Consider the following 13,986-nt stretch of genomic DNA (forward strand, 5'->3'; position numbering starts at 1 on the left):
GTTGGTGCTCCAGTATAATCGGTCCCCCCGAAACTCATCCAGTGAGAAACGTTCCGCGGTGCAAAAAAAGTGTAAACATGCGTAAAAAATGTTTAATGTGTTATTTTTTGTGTAATTAATTAATCTTAATTCACATTGTAATTAATTAATCTTAATTAACGCACTAAAGTCCCGGCCCTAATTCAAATGTGTCTGCATCATAAAGGACAACCACATCAACATGAACATTTCTTCAGTCTTTATTGTACAATGGGACTTTCATCTTAAAAAATAATAACTATTTGTCATTGACACGATGCCTTTAGCCAGAATCATCAGATTTTAAGGAGGAAATATGTTGGCTTTCGTCATCTTTAAATGTAGCAGCAGGATCGCGATGCTTCATTTGCCCTTAATCCTAAGTGTGAGCGCCAGGTACTGTTGGTGCCTTTTTCTTCTTCTTTCACGCTAACTGAGTCACGTGGTGCAAGAGGTTTTTATAACCTCCTGCACACGTCTGACCAACTGTTGAACTCGCAAACCGAGTGTGTGTGTGTGTGTTTTACCTTGGCACTGCTGTCAGAGTGACGTCTGGCACACGCTTGGAGCTGAGTGATCCAAAACTGCTGCTCCTTGGCGTCAGAAGCTATGGAGACACACAGAGCAAATACATATCAATAAAATGATTCACTTCCTTTGTGCGCACACACACACACACACAGAGACCCTTACATGAGTTCACAGTCAGGTCAATATACAATTACAAGAAAGCGATCTGCCACAATCTGCCAAGTGTCTCCACATCCCTTTAGTTTTTATTATCGTACGGTGACTTCCATTCCCACGGATTATCTTTTAAAATCAAGGTTAGCGAAGAGCAATACACGTCAAATGAAGGAACAAGTTATCTCGGTAATTTACTATTCTAAAAGACTGAATTATAGAAGAAACAGAGGTCAATAGGCTTATAAAGAATTTGGGAGTTTAAGGAACCTGCCAGGAGCTAATGAATAATCATTGGGTATTCAAGTGGCAGATTACAATAATAAAAGACTAAATTCATTCATTCATTATAAATGCATTGTTCTGAAATGATAAGTATATTCTTAGTACCCAAAACAAGGCTTGAGTAGATGATTCACATGCTATTATTGGTCAATGAAGAACGGCATAGAATTAACAGTGGAAGCTGGGTATAGCTATAGCCTACAGATACGTACGTGCACAGATACGTACGTGCACAGATACGTACGTGCACACATATGTACGTGCACAGACGTCGACCGGTCCCCCCCACGTATTTATAGCTAAATGATTCAACCAGCCTGTGATCCTTTTTATTTTCTCCAATGTGCTAAATTGAACATTTGATATTCAAGAGACAAGCAAGACTCATTTGATCGATTAGTGAGCAGCACAGAAAGCAGCTTGATACACTCATGTTTTTTTATACACCCCTTATCCAAGTTGAGACCTTAATTTGCTGACTAACACGGCGAGCACCACCTCTACCAGTTGAAGGAGACGCTGACTGTCTGCTTGTGGGGACCTGCTCTGGATCAGAGAGAAAAATACCATTCTGACCCCATTTCAATGACTAATTATTAGAGAATGGCGTCTTTGATGGGTCTGATGACATTCAGTCCACGCGGGAAGTCAACCCAAGCAACAGGACAAAAGAAGAGAAAAAATCTTTTTTATTCCATAAGGCAGCGTCTCCTTACTATGCAGCGTGTGCAGCCAGTGAGGAAGCCTGTAGACTGTGACAAACATAGACGGTTATATGTAACCAGAAAAATGTTTTATTTCATAAAAATAATGTCACAAATATATATATAATATAATTTGAATTTAAGTGTTTCCCTGCCTTTTTCTTTTAATTATTTAGTATGTCACAAAACAATTCTTGGGTTTAGGTTGCTTCATTAGTTAAGAATTACATAGCTAATGACATTCAACATTAACTGGATTCGAGAATGCATTTTGATTGCATCTCATCGGCTCTCAACCTGTCGGCGGCGGGCGGCTCATACGGCGCCTCACGGAGCGAACAGTATGTACAGCGGATACCTGCGGGTGGTGCAGAGCACCTAAAACCAGGTACACTACCCATGTCTTTACTTAGCTAATTGTTCTGCTGCTACATCAATCTCCAGAAGGTTTAATCCTGCTCTTTTAAAATCTCTCTTTGTCTTTCTTTGACACGCCGACAGACGCTATTTCGGCGCGTTGAGAACTCAATTTGCACTCGTCAATCACTCACAACCCCGACATCCGCCGCAGTCATGGGAACACCTGCAAAAAGGCCTCTTTGAGTGAAGAGTGCCGCTCTGGGGAAGTGAACAGCGCTCGCCCACTAAGGAGAACACACCGAAACACCCGTACCCAGTACCAACCTCACCCACTGCATCCCTGCTGCCATTCTCCCCAGGAATCACTCCAAAAAGAGGGGCCGCTTAAGAGTGAGCAGGCGACTGCATGGGGTATTTTGCTGTGCTCGTGTGCACAGGCCGAGCCGTGATTAAAGATAATCAGTTGTCAGTATTGAGCTATGCTAATGTGCACCTGTTTGCATGGCGACCCGAGGGGTCCACGCACGGTGCTCAGCTCGGAGCAGCATGTCCTGTTCCCGCTCAGGGGGGGGACGAGGGGAGTAACGAAGCTCCTCGTACTGGTCGGTTGGTCCTCTTCAAATGTCAACATCAATTTCAGAAGAGACGGCTGAACGAGGCGCAAACAACACTAAAATACCTTTTGAGTCAATCGTGGCAGCACCATCACCATCATCATCATCATCATCTCATTACACCCACAGGCAATTACAGCATTGCGAAAGATGCCATTGGTTAGGATAATGAGGACTAATAATAAAGATTAATGTGAGACGAGGGGTTGGATCTGATACAAGTGCAGGGAAATATTATGAAGAGGGCAATTTAAAAAGCTATTTTTCAAGAAAATGGACCAGCTGACGCAGACAAGAGGTTAACAGAGCGGCACCAGCTTTTACCCATCAAATCGACATCCCTGTTCACACTAAACTATAGGCTCATGTGGTCATTTCAGGTTCAACTTTTAACAATTTGCTTTTATTCAATAGCGATTTGGACTGCCGCAGCTCACATTTGTGAGCATTCTATTGAATTATTTTATGCAATAAATGTCATATTTAAGCAGAAAAGGTGTAATTTACTGATGTTTTACTCTCTAAGAAGGAAAAGCACATTAAAACTATTGAGGAATGCAGAGCCTGAAACATTTTAGTACCTCAGTGAACTGAAATTGGTAGAAAGAAACATGCAAGAATTATTTCAATTGGATGGATTTTTTTTTGTTGCTGTGACATAAAAGGCCTTAAAAATTACAAAGCTAAAAATGACACTGAACCCCAAGTCGCTCCCATTAATGCTCAATATGAGTTTTATGTCAAATGAAACAAACCGTCCAAAGGCCAGTGAAATCTTTAGAAAGCAATGCTCAAGTTTCTGGTTCTAAATCAAATTATGAGGAAGGCTGAAGACAAACTGATGCTTTCACTCATTGACCGACCTCCTCATTCTGACACCGTGTGATGAATGGCTTGATTTTCCATCAGTGCAGTTAAACATGATTCAATTCCCAGCAAACCAAAAGGCCCCAAAATCTCCCCACATCTAATAATGAAATAGTTCCCTTAGCTACTCTGCTTTAGTCAAATACACTTTGCTACTCAAGCTACTTTGAAGCTGTATTAGATGTCAGATGTAAATCCCTCTTTGGATCAAAGAGGTCATTCTTGCATTTATAATGAAACATTCTTGAGAGTTTAGAATAATTGTTGCACACAGGACACCAGAAAGAAATTATTCCAACCAAAAAAAGAACATGAGTAAAGAACTGCGTATAGTTCAGGTGCACCTAGGCTTTTCACAGGGAGCAACATGGGAATGTTCTGGAACAACACGAACACGAGAATACAGGTGGCCTTTAAAGCTTGAGACTCAGCCCATCGGAGAGCTTACAAACAACAGTGAGTCCCGGCTGAAGCTTGGATTCCCTTTTTTTCCACTCCCAAGGTGGGCTGTCAGGGTTTCCCGTGGTATCCAATATCACATCCAGGGTTTAGCGGATAATCTTCATCACCAACTGTTGAGAATGTACATATGAGCCTCTTTGAGCCCCGCTGGGGGAACAAATCGAAGTTTATGAGAACATGTGCGGGTATTCTAGTGCAATTATTGTCCGAGGAAGAACGTTAAGACGCCTGATTTTTGCTGTTTGGGGTGTGGAGTTTGTTCAGCTGAGCTCTACCTAAAGACTGCTTTTCTCATTCTGTGGCGATGGGGATGGAAATAACCCCCCCCTGTGAGCTACTCGGCCCAACTTCTTCAACTCTGTTGGCTCATTGTTCCCTCTTCCTATTCAGGGAATATAGGCCATGTAATTCTGATATCTCCCCCCTCGAGAGTGACGGGGGACATTCCAGCCGCTCAAGTGGAGCAACAGTAAAACAGAGTTTCTCTCGCTTCAGTGGATGCAGGTCACTGAAGGCAAAGAGCCTCCACACAGTGAGCGGCTCCGGGCTCTCACTCTGGCTCTCAGAGATCTTTCACATGCTGTAGATCCAATGCTTTGGATTTGTGTAGACACTAAGATAAAAACATCAGCAGCAAACACAACATTGACACATCAAAAGTTTTCATTCATGGCTTTTATTTGTAGCTACCTGGTAAATGTCCAATACATTAAATGCATATTTGGTCTATTCCAGCTTCTGTTTTAGCTGCTAATACGTTCACCTGCTAGTCGCTAACTTTGTTTGTCTGCCTTTGAAGTCGGACAGTTAAGTTATGTTATTATGAGCAGACGAGAGCAGTGAGTGATACGAAACGTTGGGCTGTAGAACCCCTCCATGCTTGGATTGGGGTGGTGGGCAATGCAGGACAGAGAAGGTGGAGCAGCACCATTCGCTCAATGCCCGCAGGTCAAATGATAGCATCTGGATTTTGGCATCATTGTTAGGGGGGGTGTCATGATAAGAGACATTGACACACACACACACACACACACACAGTCTTGCTCCATTCAGTGTTTGTACTGTGCCATATATTCGGGCGACCTACCTCGGAGTTTGTACAGCTCTCCATTGACAGAGTTTACAACGAACATGTGCGGAGCTTCGTCACTGGTGGTGACGGAGGCTCCGATCAGGGGCAGCGACCCGCGGGGCTTCTGGCTCCTCCCCTGATCGTTGACAAAGTACTGCAGCTGTCCCAACTCCGGATCCAACACAAAGTACCTGCATGGGGGGGGGAAGCGAAGACGGAGAGTTAAGGAGGTAATGGGCCAGAGAGAAAGAGGAGGCAGAGGAGGGAAACAGAAGAAGCACCAGGAGCGATATCAGCATTTTTGCTCTATAGGAGACGGTAAATGGGGGGGAAGGGGGCTCTGAATGAGGGTGAGAAGAGGCAAGAGAGAGCTGCAATTAAACCTCACAATATCCTTAAATTTCTCAACTCCCATGCAACAACGCCTGCAGGATGCTAATTAGCGCAGCTCTCTACATGCAAGAAGCATTAAAAAAAAACACCCCCCGGTGCACAATAAGGTCGCCTTTCCCCAACATCAAGCCGACAAACTCGATTCCAAATTACTCAAATAGCAATTAGTTCGGTCATCTTTAGCAGAAGCTGCGGCCCGAAGGCGTGCAAATAAAACCCCACATTTTTCCCTTTGTGATGAATGAATCACATTCACATTTTACCTGTATAGGTTTTTCCCGCAGTAACAGGGGAGGTCTTTGTTCAGCCTTTTCTCGGATAACACATTCAATGTTCTCTTTCTCTGGGCGAGTGCACAGGCTTGCGCTGTCGATCGGTTCTACGTGCTGATCAAAGACATCTCCTGTCCACCTCTGTCTCCAACAGGTGTTGATTTTCAAAGGACATTGCGTAGCTGGAGTTTCACACGCTACCCCTGCTGTTCCCTTTCATCCAGAACACCAATATCATGCACTTGTGTGAGTGTGACCACACATGGATTTTCATTATCAACTTACTTGCAAAAACTGTTCTTTGTGTTATTGATCAGACGTAAGAAAATGGTGAAAATATAAATCACACTTTGCAAAAGCATTAATTTGATTTTGCCTGTTTGGTCAAACTTTTCAAAGACATTACAAAAGAAACGAAAACTATTTGCCCAATTGGGAGGCCGGATGAAGCTAATGTTGAGCATAACTAGTGGGATTCATATTTCAGCTAATCAATTAACTACCTAATTATTTTAGAAAGGTATCTTGTGTTTTAGCACGTTAGCTCCTGCATTGTGAGGATATCAGAATGCTAATGTTTACACTTGGCTTAAAAGCAGCGCTGTGCCAAAGTACGGCCTCAGAGCTGCTGCAGCATCACTGCAGGCCGTCTTTGATCAATCATTTATTCTAGAAATTGCCAGAGCACCGAGATTGCTCACAAGCTCCCACATTGGGACGTCCTAAAACTGAATAACAGCAGCAGGTCCTCGCGTTGTAGAGGCCGGAGACAGAAACCGCAAAGCGTTTTTGCTGCTCGATAATGACCAGGTGATTAATTGTGAGATAAAAGAAAACAAATTGCTTTAGCACTAGAATTATTTAACATTTGTTATTATGATGTGTAATCTACTAACACGTTGAAAAGATCCCCAGAGAGGACGCAGCAAACACCGCTCTCTGATAGTTGATCCTCACTGGCGGTCTTGCCTACTTCCATCAGGCGGGCTGCAGATTTATGTCCATCAGAACCGACCCGGGGAACGATCCGCTTGCCTCGGTTTTAATCCAGGCTTCTCTTTTTGTCTTGCACACACACATACACACACACACACGCACACACACATGCACAGTATATAAAGTCTTATCCCGTGTAAAGTGAGCAGACGCGAGGCTTTTACCCTCGATGTAGAGCGTTAACATGACGGACCCTGTGTAACAAACGCTGGGCTTCACATTCAGCCCCTTGTGTCACAGCGGCGCTTTTGAGGTCTGACCTGCAGTAAACTTTCTCACCTTCGGAAGCTTGAAGAGGAAAGTGGTCCAAATGAAAAGATAATGACACCGGTGGAACATATGCAGCAGTGTCACTGCACTAAAATGTATATTGGGATTTTGAACTTGTTTAATGGGAGACAAATGTCTGTATTTATTTATATCTGGAATAGAAAACTAAAAAAATAACCAGAGGAGCTATGAAATGTAATCACTCACCAACTCAAGAATACACATCTGATACTGATCCTTTTGTTGTGCTCCATAACAATAACAGAGCTTAGTCAAGCACATCCACACACCAAGAGAAACACTGCCATTTACTAATGCAGAAACAGCCTGTCAGCAGACTTTGCAGTAAATCAACCTTGTTATTGGCAGGAAATGTGTGAGTTATACTTGCTCAGTAATAAAAGGAGTAGCATGGCCCCGGAATGTGACCAAACAGTTCCATCGCTCACCCTGTTGAACCTGACCTTTAGTCTGACCTTTAGCACCACGAGCGGGTCTGCCTGTGTATTTCTTTCACCCAGTCCGTATATCAAAGCTGCTTCCGATTGGCTCTGACCCAGAGAGTCTTCGCAATGAGAAAGTGGAGAATAACAATACGGCATGGTGTGTGTGTGTGTGTGTGTGTGTGTGTGTGTGTGTGTCCAGCAGCATCACAACTTTAAAACAATACAGGAGAAAAAAAGAAGACAGCTATTGGAGTGGTAGGTTTCCGCAAATCCTGAACCAACATTTTAATTGGAGATGTGGGTTCAGATAAACTATGTGCTGGGGCACCTACATGAAAGCATTTGAATGCCTCACTGACTTCACAGAGACTATTCGACATTAACCACAAATATATTACTAACGCAGGTTCAAGTACGAGCTGTGATCAAACAATCCTGGCCGAACACCCACTTCCTGCTTTGCTGTGGAGCTTTCAACCACATGACATCACCGATTGAATCGGCTCAGAGACACAGTCCGTGTTCACTTCAAAGTAGAAAGTTGGAACATCTAGAATTGCGTGGCAATCCTGCAAAACAAACCTGATGACGAAACCCATGTGGTACAAATTTAAAACTCAGACCAGACCAGTAAGAGAGGCAAAAAGAAACAGGCCGTTCACTTCCCAGAGCTGCAGAGCAGTGCTCCTTTTACAGGGAGCACATATGCAAATAATTCATCCCTCACCATGTGCTCAGCACCACGCAGGCCGCTTACGTGGACATTCATTCAGAATCTGCACATGTAGGAATCATCAACATGTAGACAGCTCGGCATGTTTGGAACTCTGTGATCTGCGTTGCAATGTTGGAATATCACCAAACGGTGCAGCCACAATGAGGCCAAGCAAAGGCAAAGCAGACTATGAACCACAACAGAGCGACCTCTCCTGCATGGAAGGTTGAATGCTTGACCCCAAATCACTGTGCAGTTGGAAATCCTGAATTGTGTAATGCTAAGCGTGTTAATACACACACAGTATGTCCTGTACTGTACTCTGCATCGTGTTACAGTAAGGAAAGCTCCTAGGGTGAATTTAGTGTCTATCAAAGCACACGCTCAGCTGGGATGTCTTTCAATCACCAGAGGCCCGTTTATGGTGCGTTGGACAGTGAGATCATTTCTCTTTGAGTCCAAAGCTTTTGTAATAATAGTTTATTCAAAATGAACAATCCCCCCCTGATTATTTTATCTACATTATTGTGGAAGTCATTAATCATAGACTATTTACCGGTATTCAATCTTCTTTTTCTGTTCTTTTTTGTATTCCTCTATGCAATTTTGTATTAAATGAAACTGCAAAATAAAGTTGCATGAATGAAACTCTTTAACTTCCAGGGTCCAGACAATCATCCAGATATAGGAGGAGTAGTAGCTCAGAACAGGAAGAAGCTACAGATGCAGTCTAGTCTTTCTATGGGGTCCTGAAAATTAGAGTCTCAAAAAATTGCTACCCAGCACATCTTCTCTGACAAAAACACACACAGCCTGACAGCACTTCACACTGACACATGGCCTCCCACACAGTGGCAGAATTAGCTACACTCAGGTCCACCGCCAACCACGGCTCCACACAATGTGTTCCTCTCCAAGATAAATATTGGAAAGTGACTGGCGACTGTCATTATCCAAACAGAACCAGAACACCGCCTCTCCTCTGACTTTCATCTCAAATGAATGTAAAGCAAACGGTGCTTGTTAAAAGTCTCAGTGTTAAATCAATGTTGCAGAAAAATACCTGCTGACCTAAAGTGGAGTTCAAGAGCAATGTGACTTTCATATTTCTACCTGATATTACAAACTACCTTAATGCAACAAGACACACTTTGATAGCATTATCCGTGTCCGCTGTGTGTACACTGGTTTAGCAGCTTAGAAGAAGATGACAAGAAAAGACTCGCTATGCCTCTTAAAAAGCAGAGGTTTCAGACATGGCTCACAAGTGTAAACTTTGCCAATAATTTCAGATTAAAAGGGAGTCAACCAATAAATGCTCCATGAAGTACATACTGCTGTAAACTCCACAGTTGTTGCTGAGATATTCTTGAAAAATAGGGTGCAATGCTATAAATGCACAGTTAATGCATAGAAATGAATCAACAGTCGACTCATTGTGATAATCTATGAATCTTTTTTACAAAAACCCAAATATTTAATGTCAACAGTTTATCTTAACCAAAAATGTTTATTTGTCATATGGATGGTTAGATGAATATCTTTGGGCTTGAAAACAATGAAAACATTTGTTGCCTAAAGTACTTTTACATACTCCAAAGGGAATGCATTATTGTATGTGATACATTTCTCCATTAGCAGCAGTTTCTGAGATGCATACACCAATAATATCCAATAATATCCAACTTATACACTAAACCAAATTATTCATTGGTTTAGTTCTAGTCAAATATACTCTCTATTTTTTAGTAATAGTAACAGTAAAATATTGTCTGGTCCAAACTTTTCAAATGTTAAGGTTTAATTAAATGTCTTTGAGCATGTCGCTGACCAAATAGATGAGTTGATAATTTAATGAAATAAATTGGATGAAGTTGGACGCTTCCTCGTTGTTCTCTCTGACTGAGATAATAAGCAAATATAAACATTTTGATCAATAGATCATTTCAATAGATTAATAAGCAAAACAGTTGCCATTGAGCTCTAAAGGCTACTCCATCAAATCGAGCCTGAAAGGGACCAGAGTTTGGTCAACACACCTGTTTTATGATGTCATCAAAAGCCAGGATTTACCTGCACTGCTAAGTTATAAATGCTATAAATAACCTTGCTGGTCCCCATCAGCAGGCCTCCGTGACGTGTGCAGGGTTCGGATGTAAAACCCTGTGACCCCGCCCCCTCACAGTGACGCGTTACTAAAAGTGCAACGTGGACGAGGCAGATATCAACAGCCAGCTGAACCCGAAAGAGAACCGTCCCCCCCCCCCCGCTACCCCAACACACACACACACACACGCACACGCACGCACACACACACACGCACACGCACACACCTCCTCCCGTAACTAAACTCCACCCGCGTGCGTGCTTACCTGTTCTGCCAGCCCTGGATCAGGTTGGTGTATTTGCTCAGTACTCCTTCCAGTTGCCTTTTGCGCGGCTGCTGTATATTCATGCTGTTCCCCAGCACGGCTCCCCGGCTGCCTCCTCCTCCTCCTCCTCCTCCTCCTCCTCCGAGGGAGCCGGAGCCCGGGCTGTGCGACCCGCTCCTCCCGGGCTTCCTCGTCGATGACGAGCTCCCGCCGTCCGACGGGGCAGAGTTGGCCGCGTTGTCCACGGGATGCGGGCTGCAGAGCGACTTGTCCATGCTGGCGACGGGACGGCGACGAGAGGGGGAGGAGGTGCGGGGGGGGGGCAGAGTGAGTCGGAGGAGGAGGTGGGGACGGGGATGAAGCACAATCAGCAGCAGGGGAGGGTTCCGCAGAGCATAAGTGGCGTGTGTCTGCTGGACTAAAGCAGAGGCAGTGGGCGGCCGTGGCGCCGGTTCGGGCGTCCCTCGGTGCGTGACATGCTCCCCGGCGGTGTTCGCGTCCCGCTCGCTCTCCTCCGCAGTGTGCGGCACCGTGGGTCTCCTCCGGCGGTCTCCTCGTAGAAAGGGACACTCCCACTTCCACTGTGAACCGGCCCCCCGGATATTACAGTCAAATGCACACACACCGTCACACCAAAACAAAGGAAAAGTAACACAACACTGTGAACACCAGCGAGATGTCCTCAGATGGGTCACGTGAGGCTGATGCACATTAAGACTTTTGTGAATGTGAATTTCCTTTATTCAAAAAAAGTGCAAGACTGCAGGCCTTAGCTAAGTGTGAAAATGACAGAAAGACATCAATTGCATTTCTATAAAAGTAGCAGCTATTTCGAAAAATGCCACTGGGGGGTCGCACCCTGTGAGTGAGGGCAGTATTCATTTGACCAAATAAAGAATGTTAAAAAAATACCAAAACTGGATGTTATTTACATATATTTTCTGGTTTTAGGAATTTCAGAGGGATGTATTCGATATTATACAACCTCACACATCCACTCACGCACACATGACCATGACAACCAGAATGAAAAGGACACGTTAATGGCGATCTGGCGGAGCAGCACAGTTGGCTATTAAGAAAAAAGCAAAGATTGCGCTGAGCAGTTGAAGGCATGCCTCCATGAAGCTCCACGGGATACTTGACACAGCACGGAAAGATTCCTGCTGCTCATCAGTCCCAAAGCCAAGATCAATACAAGATCCAGGGAGGTTTGTTAAAAGCCTGCGTGGAGTCATGGCTGCATTCCATTATACGCGCTCCAAGCCAGTTTGACTCGGAGGCCTCTCCTATTAACTGCCAGTTTAGAGTGCATTCTAATTAGGATGTATATTATTATAGTACAATAACTAGGATGTTGGCTGAGCCCTGTTCCTGGTCAGTGATTGTTCAATCACACCGTAGCAACCGTAACTAGGCATGTTTTGACATGAGATACTTTTGAGGATCGGACTTCTTATAAAATGGATGTGAATGAACTTCAGAACTGAAACAAAATGCTAATCCACAAAACCGCTCTCTTCTAAAATGTAACATATAAGTGTGAACATTAAAAAAAGTGTTTTACAAAGTTTGGTCGGAATGAGAAGCTTACAATCATGTGAAGGTAAATTAAGCATTGAAATATTAACCTATTTTTGTATTTTTCATGACAGCACTTGAATGCAGCGCAAATGTCCAATATCTTGGTCTAAGCTGCTGAATAAATCATTTGGAATAAAGGGCAAGCTTCATATGTTTGGATAGGGATGATATTTAATTCATTGTTTCAAATCCAATAACGTTAGTTTAATATTTCTCACATTTTTAGCTGCCTTTAGTGAAACACTATCGCCCACAGGCCCCGGACCACGGCTCAGTTCAGACATGTAATAACAGCAAGGCACAAAGAGACGCTGTGAAAGTTCTTAGACGGTAAAAATGACTTTGACCCACACTGCTGGCATACATACATCAAATAAATGTTGATTTCTAATAGCAGCACTGAAGGAGGCCGATTTCTCTCATAGAGTATGGATAGTTAACCTCAGCAATGGGCTTAATGAACTGAAAAGAATGATGAAAGGAATGTATTCGCCTGATGGGAGGACTTTGACTCTCTTTAATCTTTCACAAACTCTGCAGTGTCATCACATTTCAAATAATCGTTAGCATCATTATTTCTTTTTATAAATCATCTTCCAGTCATCATCTTCATCTCCATCGTGCATGTCACAGAACTGTGAGTTCCCAGGCTGTACGATGACATCGCAGCCGTCTCCACCATGTCCCGAGTCAGATTTACAGCCCGAGGCCGGCCCGCACCACCTACCCCCCCCTAGTCCGCCCCCGGCACCGGAGTCATTACAACCGAGGGGGGAGGGACTTTGAAACTGAATCGCTCCGAAATCTTTCCATTTTTAGCAATGAAAAACGTCAGTTTGGTTTGTAGCATAAAAGGTGCCCACTTGTTTATTGACTTTGAAAGAGTTTTAGGCCTCAAATTGTAAACTTTAATGTCAGTTGTATGTATTTACCCCTAACACCACATGACGTTCCTCCAGGCCTTTTGACGGTGAGATCAATTTCCGGGTCACAAACGATGAGATCAATGAGCGAGGAATTGAGATGTCAATGAAAGACTGAATGATATTTTACAAAACGTTGTGTTTCATCAAGGCCCTGACCTTCTCATCCAACACCTCGCTGGTGCTCCTGTGGCCGAATGAGAGGAACTCTCCGACCCGTTCTTTAAAGAGCGCCGGTAGATATTCTGGTCTCAGGTCTGATTGGAGACCTTTACACGGTCAAAGTGTGATGCTGTCCAGTACATTTGGGATTCATATTTCCAACAGTCTTTCAGAACATAATTTATGATCGATTTGCAAAGTCTCAGCAAAGAAAAAAGGCCCATGCAGGACTTAAAGATGAAGTCGAGTGAAGCACACACCCTCCATTCTAATGCCTCAGTTTCCACGGCATAATATTTGACAGCTTTTAATTGATCCTGGCATCTCAGAGGCATCCGTTGTTGTGTAAGAATGAGCATTTTGCCAGTTTAAAGCACAGTGTGTCAGAATGAACAATAATTTCTTCTTTTCTAAGGTTATTAGAAGAGCTACTGAATTCTAACATGGATGCGTGTATTGCACCAGCCTTCTCGTCTGGGTGAGCTTGTCCATCCTCGTCCCTTTTGTCCGTCACATCCTTTAAACCACGTTTAACTCCTCCTCTGAGACTGAGAGTCCAACTCAAAATCCACACCAGAATGTAGGGAGGAACTTGACCGACTTGTTTGTGTCCATGTGTCCGCTGGCGCTGCGTTCGCAGAGAACAGCGAGATCAGATTCCTCCTGCTCTGATCGTTCCTGGCAGGAACTGAGACGAGGTCCGTATGTTTAGGGAACATTTCATCTACCCCTCGTAAGCTCTGCTGCCAGCCAACACGTCTCCATGAAAATGACTTCCTCTCGGCTC

General features: G+C 43.8%; 1 protein-coding gene across 4 annotated transcripts in view; it reads right to left on the reverse strand.

Annotated features, from left to right (window-relative positions):
- LOC119219694 (oxysterol-binding protein-related protein 10) overlaps nucleotides 1-11,128 on the reverse strand; it is a 51,446-nt gene extending 40,318 nt beyond the window's left edge. The window contains exons 1-3 of one of the 4 annotated variants that reach the window (XM_062558435.1): nucleotides 10,531-11,124; nucleotides 5,082-5,257; nucleotides 546-625 (exon numbers count right to left, since the gene is read on the reverse strand). In XM_062558435.1, the coding sequence (XP_062414419.1) occupies nucleotides 546-625; nucleotides 5,082-5,257; nucleotides 10,531-10,805 (531 nt within the window). In that variant the 5' untranslated portion in view covers nucleotides 10,806-11,124. Of the gene's footprint in view, nucleotides 1-545; nucleotides 626-5,081; nucleotides 5,258-5,722; nucleotides 6,023-10,530 lie in introns of those variants that run through there. The other 3 variants (XM_037475038.2, XM_037475037.2, XM_037475040.2) reach the window with 3 other exon arrangements.
- Between the last annotated feature and the right edge of the window lie 2,858 nt (nucleotides 11,129-13,986).

This window comes from Pungitius pungitius, chromosome 17, assembly GCF_949316345.1.
Source record: "Pungitius pungitius chromosome 17, fPunPun2.1, whole genome shotgun sequence".
Taxonomy (NCBI): domain Eukaryota; kingdom Metazoa; phylum Chordata; class Actinopteri; order Perciformes; family Gasterosteidae; genus Pungitius; species Pungitius pungitius.